The following is a 26,012-nucleotide window of genomic DNA, read 5'->3' as shown; positions in this document are numbered from 1 at the left end:
AGAAAGTTAATTTTTGCCATTTTGAATATTATTCAAAGAAGACAAACGGAAAACATAAAAATCAGCACAAAAATTTAAATACTAAGTATGTTTTTGTAAAATCTAAATTATCCTATGATTGAAAATGAATATATCGACAGTTTAACAGTCCATGGTTAAATATTAGTACATACATACAAATAAAATACATGTTGATTAAAGAACTACTTAAAAAAAGAAGGTATAAAAGCTAAAAGTAAAAATGTTACATTCAAACAAAAGAAAAATTGTAACTTCTAACAAAATCAAAATAAGTTGACGCGCAATAAAATCAAAACAGACTGCGTAAGTTACGTTTCAATGCAATAAAGACCTTGGTTTTCCTAAGTACACACCATCAGAGGAGTTTACACTGTTATGCTGTGTTCAAGCGGCAGTCTACTTTGCACTTTAGATTATCTCAATGATTGTTGCATTACATTAAAGTTTCCTTAAAATAGCAAGTTTAGACGTATTTAAATGAGATAAACAAACGTTCTTATCTAATAAAAAAATGTTTTAATTTGATCACTTGAGAAATTCCGACACTTACTCAATTTAGACAGCTTCATAGTATTTACCAGTGGCCAGTTTAAAACTTGAAAACTATGAGTAGGTGTATGTCAGAATAGCACAGCAACGCTATAAGTAATGGGTCATTACTTTAGCACGAAGTGAAATTTTAGTGCGGATTTACACTTTAGCACGGAGCGTCAATTTTAACAGAGCGAAACTTTAGTACTGACTGAAATTTTAGCACATAAAGTAACTTTTGCATGTAGCTTTGATTAATAGTTTTTAGTTTATAAGTTTTAATATTGTAAAGAACTAATTAAAGTCTTTTTGTTTTACGACAATTAAAGCTACTATATATTTTCTAAAATTAAATTTAGTTAACTTTAATTAGTTCAAAGTGTTATCAAAACTTTTGAAAAACAAATTAATTTGTTAATCGATGTTTAGTGATATTTATATTCCACATCTTTTATTTAAAATTTACCCCTACGTTTAAGTTCTAGTTTAAGCAGTACTTAAGCTTATTTGAAAGGTTTTAAAAAAACTGTAGTTTGTTTAAATTTCTAGCTTATTAAAAAAAATCAATATTGAAAAACGAAAGTAATAACATAAAAACATTTTCGTTAAATTTTTATAGTAAAATGAGTTAGTAAAGTTTGTAAATTTAGTTATATCGAATTATTAAAAAAGTTAAGTTTTTTCTTTAAATAACTAGTTATATAATTCAAAAACAAAGTTTTTATTGAGACTTAAATTTAAACACATTTAAGGCTTGTTTTTAGCTTTTATTTCATCATTTTGTACGATTCGTTTTTATATTTTTAAACATAAAATTACAAGTGTTGTATATGCATAAAAAATAGTTTCCCAAAATGTTAAAGTGTGACTCCGTGCTGAAGTGACACTCTGTGCTATTCTGACCCCTTCCCGTCTAAATAAATTAACATTTTAAAATATATCAAAAGTTTTTATAAAGTTTGTTTGATGTTGTTAGCAAGTATTGTCCTGAAAAAGACATTAAAAGGCATCCTTAGTGTGCGACTCGATAATGGAAAGGTTCTTAAAGCACCAGGTCCTAAGACCAAATGATTTGAGCGTCTTTTTTTGTCGTTAAATTAACTAAAGTAGTATAAACATGACCCTTAGGTTTAAATAAAACTACTTTACACTAATGTTTCAGTGGTACTGAATTTTAAGTATGATATTAGTATATAAGTAATTGAAAGAGGTTTCTTATATTACTTGTACACCTTGATTATGTTATTTTCTTCACAACGAAAAACACAAACAAAACGAATTAAGCCTGTTAAAATATTAGCTCTTTAAGAACTTATGGATTATATTTAATATACAGATTCATTAAACAATTGTTTTTTAGGTAAAATAGGTATCAAACTTATTTTTGTAAGTTTTTTCAATTTCGAAAAAAAAATTGTCTTACTAGAACTATACTAAGTGCTTAAAAAAGTTAGTTGTTGATAAATCTTTATAACTAAGATCAAAACGAAATTACTTTAAATTTTTGTATTAAAACAGTGTTAGTCATATTACAGTGAAACTTTGTTAGCTTTCAATGACTAGAGTACTCTTTAATTTGTTGTTGTTAATTTATATCGTATCTTTTTTGAGTAAAATATGGTTTGAAAGTCTTAATATTAATTAAAATTTTTTTTAGATAATTGATAGCCATAGCTTTCATAGAATAAATTTATTTCTATTTTAAAAAACTATTAAGATACTCTTTTATACAATAAAAGTAATAAGTACTGACTGTTCTTTGACTATCATGTAAAAGGACATATTGAAACACTTGTGTACTTTAATCAAAAATTTGTTAAGAAAAAAAATTGAAGGTGGCAATTATATAAAAAAGTAGTAATACAGAAAGTAGCAGTAAAATAATTTAACTTTACTTTTAGTTTATTTTGACAAAATACTCATATGCCATATTATTTAAAAAGTGTGTATAGTTATAACTTTGAGCGAAAAAGAACATTTTTTTCAACCTTAAAAAATATAACGCAAAAAAAGTTGAGACTGACTCTTAAAAAGACAATTAGTATCTAAAATCAATCATTATGTTACTCGATTGTACAAAACAGTTTGTATAGATTCATAATTAAAAGAAAAATATTAAAGAATGATAAAAAACCGTTTGTTGATTAAAATTATTCAAAGCCAACTTAGGTTTCAACAACTTAACTTTATCACAAACCTAGATGCAAGAACTTTAACATTTTAAAACACAAGTCACTCAAGCTGCTAACGTTGCTCACTGCGATTTTGCAAGTAACGCAAATGCTGCACGTCGTAAAAATGCTCCCTGTCCGGCATGTCCTCCGGCATCGGCGGCCTGCTCCTGGCAAAGTCGTTGTCCTCGGCGATCAGCAGGTTGTTCCGCAACGCCTCCTTCACGTAGCAGATCTTCTCCTGGAAGCTCGACTGGTTTCCGCGGAAGAAGTAAAAGTTGAGCACGTGCAGCGGCAACCCGACGACCTTGAAAATTTCGAACTTCCACCAGAACTTTACGAAGTTGACGGGGCACCGGTGCCTCGCCTCGATGCAGTTCCTCGACACCCGCTCGTACTTGTGGCCGTGCTCGATGAGTATCGCCTCCAAGAAGTTCATGGTTTTGTTGCGGTCGTCGAGGCAGAAGAGCCGGTAGAACTTCTGCTTGTACTCAATGGTGTCGGCTTCGACGTCGACATCTTTTACGTCCGACAAATTCGGGTCCTCGGCGAACATTTCGTAGGTCGGGTTGTCGCGCAAGTGCGTGAAGTTGGGGTTCAGTTCGTACTCGACGCCGTCGCAAAGCTCGCTGTCGTAACTCGGCTCAATAACCTCATCACCGCATTTCGAGCCGTACATCCACGGGTGCGCGATTATTTCGTCACAATCGCAGCGGTCGTTGAAGTCGACGGCCAGCATCTGCTTCAGAAGGGACTTGACTTCGGGGCTGAGGTGGTGGAAGTTGAAGGTCAGTTTCAGGTTGTGGATGATTTCCAACATTTCTGCGGGGCTGGTGGCGGCGTATGGGTAGTAGTTGGTGCACATGACGTACAGCAGGACTCCCAAGCTCCAAACGTCCGACTTGAACAAGTCCGAGTTGGTGCTGGCTAAGACTTCTGGGGGCAAATAGTCGATTGCTCGATTTTCGCTTTTGCTCATTCCCAGACTGCCGTTCCAAAAGTTTGAAACTTTAACCGTTCCCTTTTCGCTGATAAAAACGTTTTCAAGGCAAACGTTGCCGTGGGAGATTTCGTTGTCGTGCAGGTACTTGATGCCGGCTAAAATCTGGCCGAAAACGCTCCTGCATCCTTCTTCGTTGAACAAAAGAACGACCTTGACCAGACTGAGCAAGTTACCTCCTGTGGCAGGCTCCACAACCAAATGGGGTGCGGTCCCTGTGTGGACCAGGTCTAAAACTCGTGCTAAGTTCCTGTGCGAAAAATGTTTGAACAAAAGGTAGTCTTTTTGTAGTTTTTCTTCCGTGTTTTTGTCTTTATCAATGAAATCTAAAATGACTGAGTCTTTGCTCTTTTTCCTGAACACGAGCCATTTTGTGGAAGCTTCGCCGAAAAAGCTGCCACTTGACTCATCTATTTGCTTGATTGGATCGTAAATAAGTCTAAGCTGTGCATCTACCATTATAACAAAAAAAAGGTTTTAGAAAATATAAAAAAATCTCACTACTTATTTACAGAACTAATTATAAAAATGTTTAAGCTGTGCATAACTCGTATTATAACAAAAACTTAACTAATCGGTTACTTAAACAAAAGCTAGCCTTTTATGCTAAAGTATCATTATTTCATAAGCTATTTAATCAAAAACTTAAAACTACTTTACTTATTTGTGCAAAAACTGTTGTCTTAAAGCGAAGATTTGAAAATTTATATTAGAAAAAAAGAAACATGAAGATTTAAAAGTTTATTTGTTCACAAAACAATGGAATAATACAATAGTTTAAATTAAATTGTGTATTAAAAAATTAGTCTAAAAGAAACAAGACAAGCAAAATAATAACTTAATGTATTACTTTATATATGAAAGTCGTTAAATAGCTAAAGTTTTGTTAATTATTATTTTCGTAACATGCTCTTTCATAATTTAATTATTGTTTTGTTAATATATATCTTAATTTATACTTCCACTTAAAAAAATTGTATTTAATGCAGATTAAAAAAAGATTGATATAAAATAAAACATTTATTTGTAAAAGTATTTATAATTTTCTATAATCTTAAAACTTGAAAATAACTAAATTGCACAGATAATAAAAAATAAAAAACTTGTGAAAAATTTGTTTTCTAAACAACATACATATTTTAGTTTGATATATAATTATATTTTGATAATTGTCAAACACATTTTTCCCTCATCTTTCGGTTTTAAAAGCATATATCAGGGTTGCCAAATGTTTTTGGCAAATTTTCTATAGGTTTTCAAAATTTCCTCTAGGTTTTTAAAAGTATACATTTTTGGGGCTATTTTTAGTTTAAAAATAAGTTTAAGGTAAGAAACTGTCTCAAATGATATAAAAAATTGAAAAGATACTGTAAAGCTACTTTAAATAAGTTTTTTAATAAAAAAAATTTGATGATGACAATTTTTTTTATTTCTATGACATATTTTTTGTGTCAAATCGAAATTTTACTACTTAACATGTTAAAATTGTTAAAAAATTCCAGGTTTTTTAGCCTAAATTGTCAAATTCAAGGTTTTTCCGGGTTTTTTGGCAAACCTGATCTATACAAAAAACGTCTAGTAAAAAGGTTTGACAGTTAGAAAAAAAAAATAAATAAGGCAATATAAGTTTTGCAAATAATTACAAGTTTTTACACAAATAAAACTATAAACTTGCTTGTTAGATATAAAAAACTTGTTGAACGATTAAAATTTTGCTTTCATAAATAAGGTGGTAACTTAAAACACTCGCTTGTAAAAATACTACAGTAAATGGTCTTCAACATGTATTAGTATTAATAATTATCAATTAAATTGCTTAATCAGCTTTCCGAGATGCAAACTTGTTAGCAGCCCTGTTCGCTCGCTTTTCTTCAATTTCTTTCTTCCTCTGCCTTCTTTTCTCTTCCCTTTCTAACTTCATTTTTTCTGCTTTCGTTAACTCTTTTGCTGTGGAATATTTTAATTACTTTTATCCAGGTTTTTAATTAAAAAAATGGCACGCAACTGAAAAAAAAACAAACAAGTGGAATTATCATTGTGGCTCCAGTCATCGTCCCATCCCCAATTGTCGTTGGATTTAACTTCAGCTATTTTTTCTTGTTTCACCGGTTTATTTGCAGTTGCTTTCGCTGTCGCAGTTTTTGTTGTTTTCTTTTTTAGGATGGCCTGATTAAATTTTTGAAGTTGATATATGTCATTTAAGATTCTTGAAATTTGAAAACTATAGTTGAGTAGTTTTGAATCAATAAATAACTATAACATTAAGTACAAAAAATTGTTTTATTTAATAATCAAAAATAAAAATATACAAAAATAAAACTAAAAAAAAACTTAACTTTTTATGATAACACACAAGCATATTAAAAAAAACCATTGAAGCACTACAGAAAATTTAAGAACATAAAAACAATCAGAATACAATATTTTAGGATCAAAATACTTTTTTAGGCTTGGGATTAGCAGTGAGTTCATCGAAAAAGTTTTCACCATCGGCCGCTGCTGACTTGTTACTTTCCTGTTTGTCCCAACTCAACGCGCTGCTGGCTTTTTTGGCAGTTTTATTTTGTTCTGTATTTTTTAATAATTTATAGTAGTTACTTTAAAAATTATTGAAATAATATATTGAATGTTAATGATTAGTATGCTAGTATTTACACACTTATACTAATATATTTAAAAGTGTTGTTAAAACATTATGCACATAAAATATATTTTAAGTTGACTAAAACTTTTTATCATACACTTTTTTTAATTTTTAATCTTTTTTAACTGGTTATAAAACTTTGTTTTTATCTACAGTAACCTAAACTTTTTAAGTCCTAAGAAAATAGCTTTCACTTAATATATCTATGTACTTAAGTTTAGAATGATGCCCATTAACTTTAGGTCAATTAAATAACTAGTTGTTAAATATTTTTTATTTACCTAATAATAACTACCTTTATAAAAACATTCAAAAAATAAAGTTGTAAGGAGTTTAAACACAACTGCTAACATATAATAAATAGATACAACTGGTTTCCAATAGTCAAATAAAACACTTAGTTGCTTAATTATTTAGTGTGCACAAAATCACTTTATTTAGTAGTCAATCTACTATGCACATACTTTAAAAAAATCAAAAACCACTGTTATAAAAGATTCTGGTTGTAAAGTAAAGATTTAATTAAATCAATTGAATATTAAACTTATATTTTATTAAATTATTCAGTTATCCGAAAGATTAACATTAAATTTGATAGATATTTTTTTTATATACTACCTTACGATTAACTTTAATTTACTGTATACTTTTATTAGATTACAAAGCTTAAGATGCAATTATTTTTCAAAAAGCTTATAAGTTACAATCAGTATGGACTTTATATAATATAGAGTTTACTTAGTTATTATTGTATTCAAAATTAAATAAACTTTATCTAATAAAATTCACCAGAAACTAAAGTGAGTTTTTAGATCTTGAACCCGATAGCAGTCAGCTTACTGATGTACGTATATAATCTACCTAATTTGTTAAATATGAAATAACAACTAACATTTTAATGAACTTTAATATAAGTGATAGTTTTTATGAGTTTTACAAATATTTTCCAGCTGGGAAATCTCTTCGATAGAAAAGTGATACGGCTTGTGATATATATTTTACCTATGTAACAGCATATTTGATTTAACTTAAGATTTTTAGAATTGCCTATGCTTAGTTTGACTTACTTAGTACATTACTTTTTCAATAAATAATCATTCAAACTTTTATTCGATTTGTCCCAATCATCATTCCAGGAGTCGTTGTCATTATTATCCCAACCGTCATTATTGTTATCATTATTTTGATCATCCCAATCATTATTGTTATCATTATTTTGATCATCCCACTCGTTCCAACCTTCTTGTTGCTTCTCTTCTTTGATGCTGACTTGTTCGAGATTTTCGTTTATTTCATCCTGTTTTACAACATTACTTATAATTAGCAACATTTAACTTTAATATACATGCATGTATATGTAAAGCTTGGTTTTACAGAGATTAACTGATTCTTGATATTTAAGTCAAAAAAAAAATTCTTTTAGTGTTACAATATTTAAAAAAACTTTCTCAACTATAAGTATGGGATGTTTAAAGAGCATGCAAACGTAAAATTAGCTTACATAAAAACAACTACGTAAGTTTAATTAAAAATAAGTTGCAACTTGCGTTGATTCATAACAAGTTTTGTTTGCAAGTCTAAAATGTTAACACCTGTACTGATTTCAAATTAGTAAACTATTTCGTACCAAATTAGTTTTGTCACATAGTAGGATTATGTAACTTAATATTTATCAAAAACTAAAAATACAGAACGAAACATTTTTGTACCTTAGTTAGATATTTAGTTTGCAGCTTGAAATATAATTTAAATTGTGATTGTTAACCTAATTGTAACTTTAAAACTTATCAAATGTATTGAAAATATGTTTATGTTTATTTCAGTGCTTTTAAATACACTTTTACTGAACTGAGTGAACTTCTAATTTTTTAAGTTTTTGTCTGTATTTTAGACAAAGTTAATTCTATAAACATTATTAATTCCAAAAAACAGGTTTTTGTCATTTACGTAACTGTGGATAAATAAAAAAATAACACAATTTTAAACTGTTATAGATATCAATTATCATTGTATAACTCATTATTAAACAATAACCATTAGGTGTATAAAAGTAAATAAAAAGTGTAAACATGCTAATAACAAATACCTGTTAAACTCGTGCACACTTAGTCACTATTTGCACACTAGAAACATTACATTTTTATAGTCATCAATTATTTTGTATAGTTTTTACTGATACAATTTTTTATAATAAATTTGCATAAAATCGTTCATATTTGTTATTGTTGTTCAAAAAAAAAATTACAAGTGATTTGATCATGAACATCAAAATTACCTGTACACTATCAAGCACATTTGCACATTTCAAAAGACAATGCTTTAAAGTTTATTCATTAAATAAAGTACTACACATCTTATACTTTATAGATAGGTATATTTCACTTAAGTTAAAAGAATATTTTCCTTTTAATAATGTAGCACAAAGGATTACTGTTACACTATATTTCATGTAAAATTAAAAACTGTTACCAAATAAACTTTATGTAATACTGATCATAAACAAAGTATATTAGTCAAAACTTAAGTTCAAACTAGTTTGTAGTTTTTTAACAAGTCTTTTTTTGTATATCTGTTTACTCAGAGCCACAGAATCAAAAGTTTTATCAAAAAAAATATATAATATGACATAATTAAAGTTCATTGATTTCTTCTATCAAAGTCAATATTATAAATAATGTTCTAACAATGTAAGTTATAAACTAATTTTATAACTAAAGCAAAGAAATATTTATGGTAAAAAGTTTAACTACTTTGAATGTATACTACTTGTTTTTTACAAACTTTTAATAATTAATGTATTTTTAATATATGATAATATTCTAAACTAAATTAGCAGAAATCTTTTATTAAACTAGCAGTATAAACGTTTTAGCTTTTTCCTTAGTATGTAGTCATAAATTTCATGGTTGCCACTGATTATGCTGAGAAAAATTTCCTGACTTTTCCTGACTTTTTCCTGACTTTTTACCAAAATTTTCCTGACTTTTCTAAATCAAACTCTTAAATTAAACTTATTTTAAAATACATAACCTAACACTTTTAACTATATAAAGCTTTCAATCTAATTTTAATACAGGTTAAAAACAACAGTTTTATGCTGAATTCTACCATCAAACTTCCAGTACATCACTTAAACCATCTGTGTATGATTGATGTTTGTAAAAAACAGCTCTATCAGCATTGTATTATTACCTTATAAACACAGCTTGTCTGAAAAAATTTTAGCATTTCCTAGCATAAATGTATCTAGATAAACAAACGACATTTTAGGAACTTTTATATAAGAATTCTTAACATATGGCATAATTAAAATTAAAAAAAAAGATTAAATACTGATCTGATAAAAATAACAATGGTTAGTCTAAGTTTGAAAACCCAATACATAAAGTAATAGTTTTCTGTACAAATAATTCTAATCTAACACCTTCATACGAAAAATAAATTTACTCTTTACCAGTAATAAGCTATTTATCTAACTAAAAAAGTAAACTTTAGTCAGACTTAGCATATAAGTTGTAAAATAACCTAGAAGTCAAAAATATCTAACAATAAAAAGTGTTTACTTAAAACATGTTTTACTTATATAAATTGTTCACTTAGTTTAATAAAATACTACCCAAACTATTTAATATGAAATCTTTAAATTAAAAATCAATTAAAAAATAATATACTTAATCAACTGTAAAAACAAGACATAAAAAAGTAAACTATATATCTGTTGTATAAAATATTTCTCTATCATTTAGTATAAAATTTGTAACATACAAATATACTCTTATTTACTCTAAAAAAAATACAAATAATAAGTAAACTTAATCTTGGCATATACCTCTCTTATAACTTATTTTATAAATTTAAACAACTTTAAGAAAAATTATAAAGAGGTAAAGTATACATATTTTTTTGTTACATAAAATACTAAACTAACTGCTTAGTTATAAAGAACTCAATTATTTACTTAAACAAAAAACACTTTGATTCTAAAATTATGCTAGATTAACTGTTGTGTATATATCACAGTTTCACCATAGAAGTGTCCTTGCTACAGATCATCAATACCAAAAAGCATACAAAATCTGCTTGTTCAAGTAGGGTACTTGTTCAATATGAAAATAGAAAATTTCTGCAGTTTTATTTTACTATAAATTTTCAGAAATTAAATTAAATTACCAGATGAAGGCATTGGAAATAAAATTAAATATTTTTGTAAATTTCTGCAAAAATTTTGGATTTTTTTTCTGACTTTTTAGGACTTTCATTTATTTTTACCATTTGAAGGCTTTTGAAAACAAGGAATTTTGTAAATTTAAACTGACAAAATCTGACTTTTCTTTTAATTTTATCGAATTTCCTGACTTTTCCTGACTTTTTTTCAAAACCCCCCATTTTTTCCTGACTTTTCCTGACTTTTGTAAATTTTTAAAATTTTTCCTGACTTTTCCTGATTTCCTGACTTTTCCTGACCGAGTGGCAACCCTGAAATTTATATAAATAAAACATTTTTTTGTAAGTTTTTCTGTTTTTTTACTTTTATTGTTAAAAATACATTTACTAAAAGGTTATACCAATTTGATTTATTTTAATTTTTATCAAATGATAAGTAAATATTCTATAATATAACTATTCAATATTTAAAGTTAATCGTTTGCTAAAAAAAATCCTAGCGAAACAAGTTCACTGGAATATATAAAAATAACAAATTTAAACGGTAACTCTTTTTTTTCAACTAACACATGTTACTGTTTATTCTTCAACGGAGCTATGAAGGTTGTAGAAAAGTTGGATTTCTACAACAAGTTACATTACATAAACAAGTGTTAGTTTAATTAAGAAAAAGTACTGTTTAATTTTGTTACTATTACTTTATAATATATTCATTATTATCAAAATATTAACATTTTAGAGAAAAAATTCGTTCTAATATTACTTTCTGTAACTATCAAAATCAAAAAATTTTATTTATTTAAATATTATTAGTTAAGGTTTAAAATTAAAACAGGATTTCAACTAATAGTTTTTGTTTAATCAACAATGTTTCACTGTAAAAATATATCTCAGGCTGTAAATAAAAATCTTGTTGAATAATTAATTTTTTTTTTATTCTTAAACGTGTTCAGCACTATATTGTCATTCATTGAATAAAAGTTAAGATTTAAATAAACTATTTAATAGTTTTTAAGTATAAAAACCACAGCTTTAATAAAATTTTATTTCAATTTTATAACACTTCACCTTTTTGAGTAGCTTCGAAAGAACAAACAGTTTAGTGTCATGAAAGTCAAACAACTTATGCTTTTCTTACCAAAACAAAATGAAAAAGAATCTTTTACAAGCATCTAGTCTAAACTATATAAACGTGCTAGTGAGTTGTGTGAAAACTATATGTTGTTACGTCATAAACCTCTACGTCATCCTTGTCCAAACACTCCCACATTTCTTGTTCCTTTTCGCGAATTTGTGATAATCTAACAAGCTTAGTGCGACTCTTCTTTATTTTATCGGATTCTCTAAACGCCTTGCTTTCCTACAGTTAATCAAACTCGTGTTGCTGTATACTCTTTGCTTATTTTATGCAAACTAATTACTTAGTATGTATCTATAAAATGGGTCTAAGTAAATAAAAAATACTTACAATAGTAATTAAGCTTTTATGAAACTTAAACGAATTGGTCGATCTAGCCTGAACCTTATCTGTCTACTAGCGAAAAAACAAAAAAAACTGCTCATATTATTGTCTGCTAAACGATTACATAATCAATATAAATTTTGTGAAATTAAAATAAATTGAACAATTCTCAACAACTACATATTTTATCATTAAAAATGTAAATTAAAGTAAGCGCTAAAAATATATAAGTTTAAAAAAAAGCAAAGTCATTATCAAACCAACATCCATGTCTCCCCAGCCATCGCCGTCGTCATCCCAACCGTTTTCCTCTTTGTCGTCGTCTAGCGGTTGAGTTTCTGCGACAACGCTTGCTTTAGCTGCAGCTTTTTGTAGGTTTAAAGGCTTTGATTCTGGTTCTAAGTTTTAAAATATTCGAGTAAGATTAAAGACTTTACGCTTACAGTGCTGAGCTTTCTTTTTAACCAAAGATGGAAAGAAAATTTAGCCCAATTACTTAATAACCAAACAAAAGAAAATAAAACTACGACAAAATTTCTAAAATAAAATTAAGGGAGCAAAGATTATTATGTTTACAAAATAATTCACTTATACACAGTGCTTGTTTATCCTAAACATAAAAACAACAAAAACATCGGCGAATCAGGGTTTATCATACCAATTTGTTCGAATGGTGATCGAATTGGTATGATCAACTCTTAAAAATAATAGACAGTATTTATTTTGACCATCGTCAACAAAGTGAGATTTTTTTGCCATCAACAATAAACAATGAAGTTCACAGCACGATCAACGACAACATCCGATGCTGTTGTTATTGATCGTGCAATAAAGTTCATTGCTTATTAATAAAAATAAAGGGTAAAGCCTGTAGAATAAAAAAATCATAAACTATATAAATATACACAACCTTTACTTTCAGTTGGTTTGCTCTCCTTAACTGGCTTCTTATCAGCGGAGTTCGCGGGTTGAGGTTGAGCAGATTTGGCATTGTAAAGCTTGCTTGTGAGCGAGGTGACGCCGGTGGTCATCCATCCGGCCCACTTTGCCGGGTTTCCTGACTGGGTCGGCTGTTCAGCTACTTCTGCCTCCTCCTCTGCATATTGTTTTTATATTTTTGTTTGGGCAGCGTATGAGCTAAATTGTACTAGATAACTTGCACTGATAACTTGTATTGATAACTTGTACTAGATAACTTGTAAAGTGACTTGTACTAGATAAGATTATATTGCTAGCTGTTTTAAGAATCAATAATGCAATTTTATCGGTAAGTAATTAAAAACAGAATTAGGAAACACTTAATTTACCTGCTTTAAAGCATGCTACCTAATGTATCTACTAATTATGGTGGAGAAATACAAATAAAAATTACGTCTAGAACTTTTACAACTGAAATATTTGCAAAATCATCCGAATTATCATTATAACGAAGCATTTGAATTGTTTTTTTTTAATTTTTTTTCTGGTATCAACTAAAATTATACAAATATTCATAAAAAAATTCAAACACTCTTGACTTAGCTATAAAAAATATATTTAAAGCTTGTGTTCAACTACCTTAAGTACAAGATAAACTTTGCACTCTTATATGCTCGGCTAGAATTTTTTTCTAGATACAACTGTATGCTATAACTGTAACAGACTTTGTCTCATTTGTAGAAAAATTTTTGAACATATGTTTTAAATATGAACAAAATAAACTTTTTTTACGATAATTTACTTTAATAAATAAAGGTTATAAGTAACCTAAAGTTATAAGTAGTTAAATACTTAATACCATCAAATACCTAATTTAGCTGCTTTTTCAGGGTCATCAGAGGCTTGCTGTAGCTTTTCAATGAAAGCCTTCAACGCCTTAAAAACGTGATCTCGAACATTCTTATCTGGATCTACTGCGAGCGCAGACAAGCAAGGAACTGCCTGTTTTTCAAACATAAAAAACGTTATGCTTGAGTAAAAACCAGTTAATATGTTTAGCACGAAATTTGTTTTCACTCAAGCAAAAGTTACCTTGTACGCACAATCTTTCAACGTGAAGTACTTGATGTTGTTGAGCATCCCTAGCACGCCTGCTATGCGTGCGGCTGTGAACGGGTCCTTCATCGCTCTGCCGAACGCCGACGTTATCACGCGTTGACGCACCTGAGTTTTGTTGATTGCGAAACTGTGTAAGGTCATTTAAAATAAACCTATCATGAAACTGTAGCTGCTATAGCAACGCAATAAAATAAGTTCCGTAAATTGAGTACATAGATAAAAACATATTATGGTTGGGTAAATCAAACAGCACCTATACTGCGAAAAAATTGGAACTAGAGAGCGTAAGACTAAATTTAAAAATTATTATATAACTATTTCAATATGCAAACTAATACTTAATTATACTTTGTATCTTAAACCTTATAACACCATAAATTAACTATTTTCATTAATCAATTCCATAAAGTTTCATGATTAACTCCAAAAAAACTAAACCGAAATTATATAAATACTTTCAATATACTAATCAAAAAAGTTTACAATGGGGCTGAGATGCGGCGTAATTTTTCCGAGGCAAACTGTCGTGTTAGTTCTGATTGGTCCCTGGTCGTCACGCGTCTGCAACCGGGCGAAATGCTTCATCAGCTCTGAGTTCAGGTTGGCATCGTTGAGCTTGGGAGCGAGCAGCAACATTCCCTTCACCGTCTGCTCCCTGATGGCGGGGTTGGTGTCCATGAAGCCGGTGACCATGTTCGGGAACACTTGCGAGTTCACTACCTGTGTTCGAGTTTGAAGATTGTTATATATAGTAGAAAAAGATCTACTATACTATACAGTACTTTTATAAAATATATGTATCAAAAGTAGCAGTTGCTTATTAAAAAAAATGACATAATTTTTAGAATACTAATACAAAAGAAAATATCATATTCACATGAAAAAAGTTTAATCACTTGCTAAAAAACTTTAAAAATATATATAACAGAGTTATAACAACACTACAATTGAAAAATGTATGACAATACTTTATTTAAAACTATATACTATAAAACTTAAAGTGAGGAATTTTTTTAAGCAAAAAACCTAAAAACTACAACTTACTTTGGGCTTCAGGTGCTCAGCGAACAGTGGCAGCTGCCTGAGCAAATAAATCCTGGTGGAGCGGTCGGTGGAGGAGAACAGGCTGACGACGTGCGGCACAATCTTCTCCTGGTACTCTTCTTCGCCCAACAACTTGCCCAGTTTGAACAAAGGAGCCAGCACGGCCGTCTTCACGTTGCCGTACTGGTACACGTTGAGCAGCTGCGGCAGAATTTTGTACTTGCTGTAAGCGGGTGGAAACTCGTCCAAGTGCGCCGTGAGGTCTTCGAAAAACTTGATTTGCTCCTTCTCTTCTTTGATCTGAACATCAGTATAGTTTAGCATGACTGTATTAACTTCTCTAACATGGTTTTAAAGTAAATCCTACATCTACAACACAATTTAATTAAAATATTCTATTTTTGCATACACTTGAAAAACTCTGCACAAATGTTGTTATTTATCCAAGTCACACTAACCTGAACTTCGTCGAGAAACAGGTTAGTAGTGACGAAATGGTTAGCCATGAAGTTGTTGTTGGCCCGACAACTTTCTATGAAGCCATCAGGGCTTGGTCGACTGAGAGGATTGGCTGTCACCAATGCTACATAATGTTTCAGTAAGCTTTTAGGTATCTGAAAAAATGTTAAAATTTGTAAATTTTTTGTAATCAATGAAAAAGTATAATGTTTTAAGACAATTAAACAAGTATTTTAGTTTTTTAAACAGAAAAAATAAATTCAAGGTAGAAGTTAACTCAAATTTTATAAACTTAGGTGAAATTGAGGTTTTATGTAGAATACGAGTTTTAATAGATAATAAAATATAACTACGCAGAAGTTTCTAAATAAAGTAGTCCAACGAAATGTCTTAACTTCAACAATTTGAGTAAATGATTGATTGTTTCTATTACTTTTCAACAAACTTGTTCAGTTCATGTCTTTTTTTATCAAACATATACTAACAGCTAATTTAATAAAACCGATACCAATATAACCTCAACGTTTAAATAAGCTAACTCACTTTGTTAACAACTTTTAAAGATGAAGATCTACTGAGTCTACCGTTGTATGCTTCCCAAATAAGACAGCCAAGACCCCACATGTCAACTGACCTATTTAAAATTAAGCTGTGAAGGTATTTTAAACTAATAATATTTTCTCAGTATGTTAAGATAGTTCTTACCTTATTTCATTAAATTTTACAACGAAATACAAATGAAAATTAAAAATAATTTTATAAAACTTTACTTAGTACATCTCTCTAAAATTTGCTTTTTTTTTTTAAGTAAATTGCTTTGTTACCATTTATGGCTTTTCTTTGCACGGGCGGCATTCTTCTCAGGGGGATCGTACTTTTCCAGTTGAGGTAGCGGCTTCAGAGGAGGCAGGTTGCTGCCCTCACCACTTGCAGGGTACATGTAGTCCACTCCACCTTCGAAAATAGTTAAATTTTTTAAATGTTTATATCTAATCTCAGTGATTTACTGTCCTTTTGTGCTCGTTGAAGAGTTTTTTAATGTTACTATTATAAAAATTTACCTAAAATTCAGCATTAGTATAAAGAAAAATACAAAAAGCAATTATTTTTATAATTTATGTATAAAATGTATTTGCTGTACTGTAGTATAAAATATCTAAGTGTTATAAACTTTTTGTAAGCTAAAATACAAATGTAACCTTGTTTTTATAAGTTAAAAAAATAAATTTCATTACGCAGCCTATAAAACTATTTAGTTCTTTTTTATATACAACTACGATTTAATATATCTTTTTTGCAGGCTAAGTTTATTAAAGACTAATTATCAGTGATAAAATTGGTTTAAATAATACCTAAATAATAATACTTAGAAAATACTTTTTTTTGAAAGCTAATTTTATTTAATATTAATAGTCGATGACAAGATTGGTAATATAATACTTGAAAAAATCAGATAAAACTATCATTATAATTTATATTTTCAAACTTTTTAATTTAATAAAATTAATTATATTATTTTTATTAGTTAGTCTAAACAAGTTATTTCTAGTGTATTAGTTTAAAACTACTAAAGGTAAATTGTTTGGAAATTATTATGTAGATAAAAACTTATTAAATTTTTTTTAGAAAATTAGAACTCCCAAAACTAAACTGTTACAAATTAAGTAATTCTAATTAACCTTTAAGTTAAAGATCCATTTCTTTTTATTTATTATAATATTTATAGTGATGTACTAAAGAATTTAAAATAATCGCAATATTAAGTTTTTGTAATAAAAGATAAGTTTGAACTTAAAGACTATTTATAACTTATCATTAAATTTGTAGTTTAAGGAAAAATAATGGACCAATGTTAAAATTCCTGTTTATCTGTTATAAACCTGTTTATTTAAGTAAAATATAACTAAGATAACAAAGCTAAAAATGTTTTTTTTTTACCTAATTTCCATTCTCCTGCAGGATTAACGAACATTGAAGCCATGCAGACATTATTATGTATCAAGTTCACGCTGTTTATCAAAAATCCAAGGCCTTTCTGTTAAATATTTTACATCAAGTTTTAAAGATAGTTTTTACAATTTTATTAGTTAAAACTTACTAGTAAACATATTGAGTTTTAACTGAAACTTGTTTTTTTGAACTAGTTATTGAAAATTTTAGCTTAAATATGGATTCTTTATTCACTAATATAGTAGAAAAGTTTGTATTTGTCTAAAATTATTTTATTTAGATTATAAATGTAAACAATTAAATTTAAAGAGCATGTATAAATTACTGTATTTACTAAAATTTGAAAATTAACATATTTTTCTTCCAACTTACTACCAAGTACAATAATAAAACTTTTAACTTTTTACAATACTATTAGTTATTACTTTTGTAAATAGTTTACAAAAATTAAAAAAAACTTATGAAAAACTAACAGCTATTTGATGAAGACCCCAAGATGTTTCAAAATCATGATTACCTTCGAAATTTTTCAAATGAAGTGAAAGAGGTTTAACAGGTTCAGTTACCATGTATATAAACTTATCAGTTTCCAAGCTGTAGAGTAAATTTATTCTAGAAAACAATACAAATTTTAATAAAAAATATTGTGTTTCTTTAAAAAATACCACAAGAAATCAAAACAGTTAAAAACTAAAATAATTTATTTGTGTTTCCAAAATTTATGTTAACTTGCATAAAAAACATTGAATAAATAATATCATGTATTGTTTTACTAAAATGATAAACTTAATTTAATCTCAACATTAATAAGTTTAAGTTATTCATTTTCGTTTTGAGAAACTTAAAAAAAATGTTTAAAAACTAGTTATATTACATTGTTGCATTATAGCCAATATAAATAACTTGATGCCAAAAGATCGAAAAAAATATTCACAATATTTTTTAATACTATAAGAAAGTTTTAAAAATTTTCATTAACATCAAATTTATTTGATTATACTACTAATAAGTTCACAAAAATGTACAATAAAAAACTTGAAACTAACAAACCTGTCAATAAATGTCAATACGTTTGGGTGACGAAGTGTCCTGAGCCTTTTTATTGCGCCTAAACATGTTTGCTTGCAGATATCGCTATTTTCCGCTGCATTGAAACAAAATACAGACACTGGTTGATCGTTTGTCTAAAAAAAATTCGTAATAAAAATATAACTAAATAATTTATACACTTAAAGTCAAATTCAAGTCATAGGTTAGAAATGTTAATTATGCTTATTATTTTTGAAATTTATGTTGCAATAGCTACTAACTACCTTCGCTGCAAAAAATTGTTTTACTTGATAAAAAGCTTCTTACTTAATACTAAAAAATAAAAATAAATTATAGATAGTAAAGTAGTTAAGTAGTAAACCAAAAACTAGAAACAGTCACTTATTTGAAATAAAAATAATCAATTATTTTTAAAAATAGGTCAAGTTTATCATAAAAGTTCTTTAAATTTAGGATATCAGTCATAATCACATAACCAAATTATAGATATAATATTTTTATATAATACTAATAATAGTTTAAAAAATAATTAATGCTCATGACAAATAATGATCTCAAAAAAATAAAATATTTAATTACTATGTAGTGAACAAGTTTGTATTTTATAGATTATAGGCTATAACTAGTTTTATTAATATTTATATACCTTCAAACTATAGTATTATTCACTTTACTACAAACCTTACTTTTTCCATCATGAAGGGTCCATACTGAATAGTCATCATCATCACTTACTTTTTCACCTATTTCATAAGGAAATGACTTCATTTGATCTCGAGAAAAAAACGACCACATTATTAATTTTATTACTATTAGATTGAGTAATAATTTATTTACAGTTACAATTAAAAGCTGTGATATCTGTAAAAAATTAATTAACTATAAAAAATTTAGCTATGCTTTGTCTTTATTTACGATTCGATAAAATGTTATAAACATATATAAAACTATAGTATTCTTTAATCAATTACTCAAATTATTAAAAATTTAAAACTTTTAGGTATTTGAATAGTTATCTTAAATAAATCTTTTTAAAATACTGTGTAAATTTGATGTAAATTGTGTAAATGAATCATACAATAAATCATTAAAAATTGCATATAATACCAGAAAAACCTTAATTTTCTAAACAATTGTCTAGTATTAGTTCAATTTGGGGCTCTAAACTTGTATTACCATCGTTATTAATGCAAAAAACATCCTTTTGGTTGTCAAGATAATCAAGTGCACATTCAGAAGCTGCATCATCAACACCTTTGGTGAACGCCCAGCCCCTACTTTCTCTTACGCAAGAAGGTGCTTGTATTCTAACTAATTTGACTTTATTTTGATAGGCCTCAGTAAAAAAGTCTACATCAGACGGCCTTCTAGCATCAACAACAATCCAATAGTCGTTTGTTAGATTGCTTGTAGCTTCTGAGCAAAAATAGCCAGGGTCTTTGTTTCTAACTTCCTCTCCCCATAAAATCATTTTCTTTCGATGGATTTCTTTGTATTTTCCACTGCTCATCAACTTTTCAAAGTCAAGTCCATTTTCTTTGGCATATTGCTTTTTTAGCGGTGCAGAAACGTGCACAAGGTGACATTTTTCTCTTCCAATTGTATCTAGTAAAACTTGGGCGACAAAATCTTTACCAGATTTCCTTTTTCCACTCAATAAAAAAATTGTTTTAGGTGTTTGCTCCATAATATGTTGTTAAACTAAAAAATCAACCAATATAAATAAAACTGAGTTAACAATACGATGATAATTTTTCAAACCATTTTTTTTATTTTGTAAGACAAATAACGATACTCTCTTAAAATATCTTAAAAGTAATAAGGTTTTGGAAGGTGTAAATCTATTCCAGTTTAATAATGATAATAAAAAATGACAAAAAAAACTTATCAATAACATAACACATGTAGTTGTAAAAAAATAATTTAGTAACTTAATTTTAGAAATTGTTTGTTTAATTGTTCAGATACATAAATAACAAGTTTATGTTCAAAAGACTTAAACTATTTATTTTCTAAAGTTATTTTTGTTAGGTTTTAAAATAAATATGTATAACTTTAAAAGTTCTAGCTTATATAGAATTTGATAAGAAAGTTCTTAAATTATACAATATTAGGTATCTTTTAGACCTATTTTGTTTATATAAAAAGTGTTTTTTGTTTATATAAAAAACTTAACCAACTTACTTTTAAAAATTTAAAAGCTAAAAAGTTTTAAAAGCGTAAAATTAGCTATAAATATCAAAGATAAAATGTGGAAAACAAAAATCTTTTGTTAGGCATTAAAAGAGTTTTATTTTAATTACATGACCAGAACACATTTTCAAACTTTTGACATAAAAGCCAAAAAAAAATTGTTAAGTTATCATTATCATTTCCTTTAAAATATAAAACAATTGTGATCTAAAAAATTAGTATTTTTATGTTGGTCAAATTACAAACAATACAGAACTGCTTTTATGGTTATCTTAACTAATAACCTATTACAATTTTATATCAATCACCTTAAAGTATTTGCTAACTTAATATCATAAGTAGATCAAAATTAAAAACTAGTAATAAAATTTTAAATGTTTTGAGTCTATGAAGCAAAATTTAAACTGTATTTTACTCAAAAGCATGTAATAAAATATTTAGGTTTGAAAATACTTATGAAACTATAAATTATAAAACACAACATTTTATCAGATCATTTCCTAAGGTACAACTGCTAAACATCTTGTGTATAGTAAAAACAAGCATCACGTACAAGTTATAAATTAAAATTATATTTTTATATTAGAACATTTCCTAAAATACAGCTGGTAAACATATTATCTATAAATAAACGATCATATAGTTTTATAGACTTTCATGCTAATACATTATCTATACTTAAAAACAACATTCAATACATTATTGACACTTGTCACTTTCCTATACAGAAGTCTTTAAATACAACATCTAAAATTTTTTCTGAGCTTATTTTACCAGATACCTGTCCAAACTCATTTAATGCACATCGAATTAGCTCAGCAGAAATAACACAATCAGTATTTAATACGTCAATACTTTCTTCTAAAAAGTTAACACACTCAGTTAGGTGATGACGATGTCTTTGTTGGGTGAAGCTTGGATTCTCACTGACATTATCACAAAGAATTTTAACTTTTTTTGACAACAAATTAATTAGATTTGACATACCTTCTTCTGTTTTACATGACAAAAAGTTTATTGAGGAAGATACTTTAATGCTATCACCTGAAATCAAGTCACTTTTATTCACAGCAACAACCAGCTCACAGCCGTAATTTTTAGATAAAATTTGGTCAATTTTCAACTTTTTACAATAACTATCAACAATGTTATTATAATCATTTTTATTCTCTAGCTTTTGGTAGTAATCAGAATCCATCATGAGTAAAACAATATCAGCATTTTCTAACTTTTTAACAGCACGTGCAACGCCTTCAGATTCAATAATGTCTTTACTTTTACGCAGACCTGCAGTGTCACTCAACAATACTGGATATCCACCAATATCAAGTGTTGATTCAACTACATCTCTGGTGGTCCCAGCAATTGGAGACACAATTGCAGCAGGTCTTTGTACAATACTATTCAACAGACTGCTTTTACCTACATTTGGCTCGCCTGCTATAACAACTTTTACTCCATTACGTAAACGTTCTCCACGTCTACTATCATCAAGGTGATTAGATAACTCATTCTTCAGATTTAGCAGTTGTTTTGAAACAGACTCTAAAATTCCATCTTCTAGCTGTTCATCTTCACTGAAATCAATGTAAGCTTCTACATGTGCTAAACTTTGCATCAAGGAGTTGGACCATTTTTTATAAACGGTAGATAGTGATCCTTCCATTTGTGACAAGGCTTGAACTCTCTGAGCTTCAGTTTCAGCGTGAATCAGATCACCTAGTCCTTCTACTTCTGTTAAGTCTAGCTTGTTGTTGATAAACGCTCTCTTACTAAACTCACCAGCTTCTGCAGGTCTTAGGTTATCAATGGTTGACAGAGCCTCTAAAACTGAAGAGACAACAGCTGGTCCTCCATGAACATGAAACTCACAAACATCTTCACCTGTGAAACTGTTTGGTGAATTGAAGTATATAAGCATTGCTTTGTCAAGCATAATTGATTTAGTAGGGTGATAAAGAGAAGCTACATAAGATCTTCTGTGTTTTGGAAACCGTTTCATCTTAGTCATTTTACTAACAGCTAATTGAGCACTTCTTCCAGATACTCTTATCATAGAAACACCACATTTGCCAAAACCTGAAGATAAAGCATAGATGGTATCTTTGTGCAAAGACTTTAAAGCATCAGTTGTATATGAAGAACTTTTACATATTTGAGAAATTAAATTCCTTGGAATATTATAAAAACTAGCTTTTAAAATCATTTTTATATGTTCTACAAATAAATATATCAATTGAATTTGTACTATATTATGTTAATATTTACACTAGTTAAAAAATCTTGAAATATTTGAGATACAAGTAGGTACAAAACTTTATTAAGTAAAATTTGAGTTAAACTAATTGCTATTTATAGCTGATCAGGGACATAGATTGATAAAAAACTGCAGTGTTTTAATTTTCTTAATATAACACTTATTTTTACATTTTAGCTAAAAAAGTTGTTGAGATAGTGATAACTAAAAGTGATACAAGTAAAAAAAAATTAAACTACAAGTACTTTATTAAGGAAATTGAAGTGCTGCAGCTTTGTAGTAAGCCTAAATAAATATATATTAAGCTGCAACACTCGCTGTTATTGATTAATTCACTTTACTCAGTTAAGGTTTGCCACTCTATAAGGCAAAAAAATAGTTTAGCAACTTTAACAGGCTTGCTAATCTTTAATACAAAAAAGCCTGCTGAACAACCAAAAACTAGTCTGAGTTGGCTTGAATTTATTAGAAAATTGAAAAATCAAATTTTCAAATAATGAAATAAATTACTTATTAATAAGCTTAAATTTCTAAAAAATAACAGCTATAAGAAGACCTAATGAAACAAATTTTGAAGAAAAAAAAAATATACAAAAGTACCTTGATGTTTATGAAAAAATCTAAATCAGCCTAAAACTTGCAAAAAAAATCAAACAAACCTGAGCCAGTATAAGTTTGAGAAAAAACTTCAAACTAGATTTAGTTAGCCAGAAGCAGCCTGCGTTTTTAAAAAAGTCAGGCTAGCCTGAGTTATCATGAGTAGTCTGAGTGTGTGGCAACCCTGTTTAAACTCTTCTGATTATGCCTTTGTTTATAAAAAAGTATTTGTTTTAGCTTCTTTCTGCAATTTTATTTATGCTATCTTTACTTTAGAATGTATATTTTATATTTTAGCTAGCAAAAGACACAAAAAATGTATTTTTATAGATTTGCATTAAGTCTTGTTTCGTTTACAGCTTGTTTTTTTAGTTATTAATAAGCTTCAACTTTTTGTGCAACTATAAAAATAAGTAAATCTTAAAAATTTTTATAAATTAAAACTAAATTTTCAACTAAGCAAAAGTTGTTAATAAATAATTTAAAGTTCACATTTTTTAGCAACTCATTGTACAACTTTTTCACATGCTGTTTAATGGTTTTTAAATTACTTAGAGTACTTATACTTCACAGTTTATGTTTATAAAATGCTATGAAAAACATTTTTGTTGTGTTTAACTAAAGCTAGTGCAAGACAAAAAAAATCCCTAATAATTAAATAGACTCAGTAAAATTCACAAACATTAAGTAGTAGAACATAAATAAACTGTGATGTAATAAATTATTTAGAACTAAATAAACTTAAACTAATTTATAGTAAAAGAAAATACTAGCTTGAGATGTTCAAAAAATAGTAAAACTAGTTGGGTTTAAAAAAAAAAGATTAAAGCAGTCGAGTTAGCCTGAATTTTTTTAAAGTTTCATACTAGCTTGGGTTTGTGGCATTCAAGAATTTAGTTTACTCAATTAAACATTAAGGTAAACATACTAACATGCAGAAAATTCATAAAAAAATTCATAAAATTGTACTTTTTTAAGTTAAAAATTCAATATTTTAGATTCAATGAGTTAAAAAGATAGTTTGAACACTCTTTCTAAAGATAAAGGGTTATTGAATACAAAAGGTCCACAAGTATTTTGATATTAATTATTTTATGTATTGATATTTGTAATTCTATTAAATGCTTAATAAACTTTATTACTAACTGTAAAGATTAACTAACTGTCTATATTACAAAAGAAGATGATGTCATTTCAACTTGAAAAAATGTTTAAACTGCAAACTTTTAGATAATTAATAGTTAGAAAAAAAAAGGTAGCAGTTAAAATGTCATAAGTAATAGAAATGACATCAGTTTTTAATGTAAAAAAGACACTAAGGTTTACAGTTGGTAATAAATTCTATTTCTTTAACCCTGGTATTAAGCAAATATCAAAAAAAACAACATCAATACATGAAATTGACTAAAAATATCTAAATTTTAAATTCCCAAATTAAAAAAAATAAATACAAAGACTTATAATTATTTACTGTTTGTAAGAACAGAATAAATGTTTTTTATTTCGTCAGTTTTCTGCAAAATACAATTTATTTATCTCTTTAATAACCACCATTGTATAAAACAGGGGTCAGCAAATATAGTCTCATTTCCTTTTTTTTAGAGATTTCATCTAAAACCTTGGTATAGCTTGGTGGAGTAGCATTCTAATGTCAGTATTGAAAATTGTAACAGTAGAAGTTTAAAGAACGAAATAACAAAGTTTACTAGTATAAAAATTAAAAAAAACTAACTTTATTTTAGTTAAAAACACCAGTCAACCCTTTGCATCAATAAACATTTTCTTAGGCAAAAGCAAGTGTGAACAATGTTGTATTATTAATGATACTTATAAGCTGCAAGGGCTGATTTTTTCTTATCATAGTTTTACTTAAATCTTATAATTATGTTGAAATGACAGTATGATAATACCAGTTTTACATTAATTTTATATTATGTTGTTCTAATATACATGTGTACAGTATTTTAAATTGGATTGCATGGAAGCTACACTAAGCACAAAACTGGTATTACCCTTACCTGAATAAAATTTAAGTTTATAATAAAATTCAGGATAACAAACTACTTCACAAGACGGGTTAAAAACATTGAGTTTAAAATAAAATTGCGTTATTAGTATTCTATTTAAAAGAATTTTATACAGTATTTAAATTTTAGTTTTTTTTATCGAAACATTTAAAATAGAATTTATTTTTTTGAGGGTTAAAACAAAACCAGTTCGAGTTTTGCTTAAATTGAAAACTAAGACTAAAGCTTGACAAGTGTATATTTTGATACACTTGAAATATTTACTAATGAGATAAAATGTATTATGAATATATGTTCTAAGGTTGAATAAAAGCTAGTTAGTTTTTAAAAACCAAAAAGCTCGATCAACTCCCTTTGCATATAGTTTTATTTTTGGTGATTCACAAATTAAGTTTTTACTGAAGC

At 27.7% G+C, this 26,012-nt stretch overlaps 3 protein-coding genes across 4 annotated transcripts; all 3 read right to left on the bottom strand.

Moving 5' to 3' along the window:
• Positions 1–4,595: 4,595 nt before the first annotated feature.
• LOC145833931 (N-terminal kinase-like protein) lies at positions 4,596–19,390 on the bottom strand. 2 transcript variants are annotated; one of them, XM_082941207.1, is made up of 18 exons: positions 19,215–19,390; positions 18,534–18,667; positions 17,957–18,077; positions 17,472–17,568; positions 16,358–16,487; positions 16,077–16,167; positions 15,533–15,688; positions 15,075–15,374; positions 14,514–14,750; positions 14,004–14,135; positions 13,781–13,913; positions 12,904–13,089; positions 12,258–12,391; positions 11,769–11,891; positions 7,472–7,664; positions 6,164–6,291; positions 5,745–5,889; positions 4,596–5,670 (listed from the first exon to the last, which is right to left on the bottom strand). In XM_082941207.1, the coding sequence occupies exons 1-18, from the start codon at positions 19,326–19,328 to the stop codon at positions 5,540–5,542; spliced, it is 2,685 nt and encodes an 894-aa protein (XP_082797333.1). In that variant the 5' UTR covers positions 19,329–19,390; the 3' UTR covers positions 4,596–5,539. The 2 variants fall into 2 exon arrangements, with proteins under 2 accessions (XP_082797333.1, XP_082797334.1); XM_082941208.1 differs by lacking the exon at positions 11,769–11,891.
• A 188-nt stretch (positions 19,391–19,578) lies between these two features.
• On the bottom strand, positions 19,579–20,250 carry LOC145834386 (phosphomevalonate kinase-like). The gene has a single exon (XM_082941802.1). It carries the CDS (start codon positions 20,218–20,220, stop codon positions 19,651–19,653), a length of 570 nt encoding a protein of 189 aa, XP_082797928.1. The 5' UTR covers positions 20,221–20,250; the 3' UTR covers positions 19,579–19,650.
• Positions 20,251–20,963: 713 nt separating this feature from the next.
• On the bottom strand, positions 20,964–25,414 carry LOC145834119 (5-taurinomethyluridine-[tRNA] synthase subunit GTPB3, mitochondrial-like). The gene is made up of 2 exons (XM_082941474.1): positions 25,313–25,414; positions 20,964–22,805 (listed from the first exon to the last, which is right to left on the bottom strand). Exon 2 carries the CDS (start codon positions 22,780–22,782, stop codon positions 21,439–21,441), a length of 1,344 nt encoding a protein of 447 aa, XP_082797600.1. The 5' UTR covers positions 22,783–22,805; positions 25,313–25,414; the 3' UTR covers positions 20,964–21,438.
• Between the last annotated feature and the right edge of the window lie 598 nt (positions 25,415–26,012).

Source organism: Thalia democratica, chromosome 4 (assembly GCF_965202585.1).
Source record: "Thalia democratica chromosome 4, ktThaDemo2.hap1.1, whole genome shotgun sequence".
In the NCBI taxonomy this organism is placed as follows: Eukaryota; Metazoa; Chordata; class Thaliacea; order Salpida; family Salpidae; genus Thalia; species Thalia democratica.
This window is presented reverse-complemented; position numbering and strand designations above follow the sequence as displayed.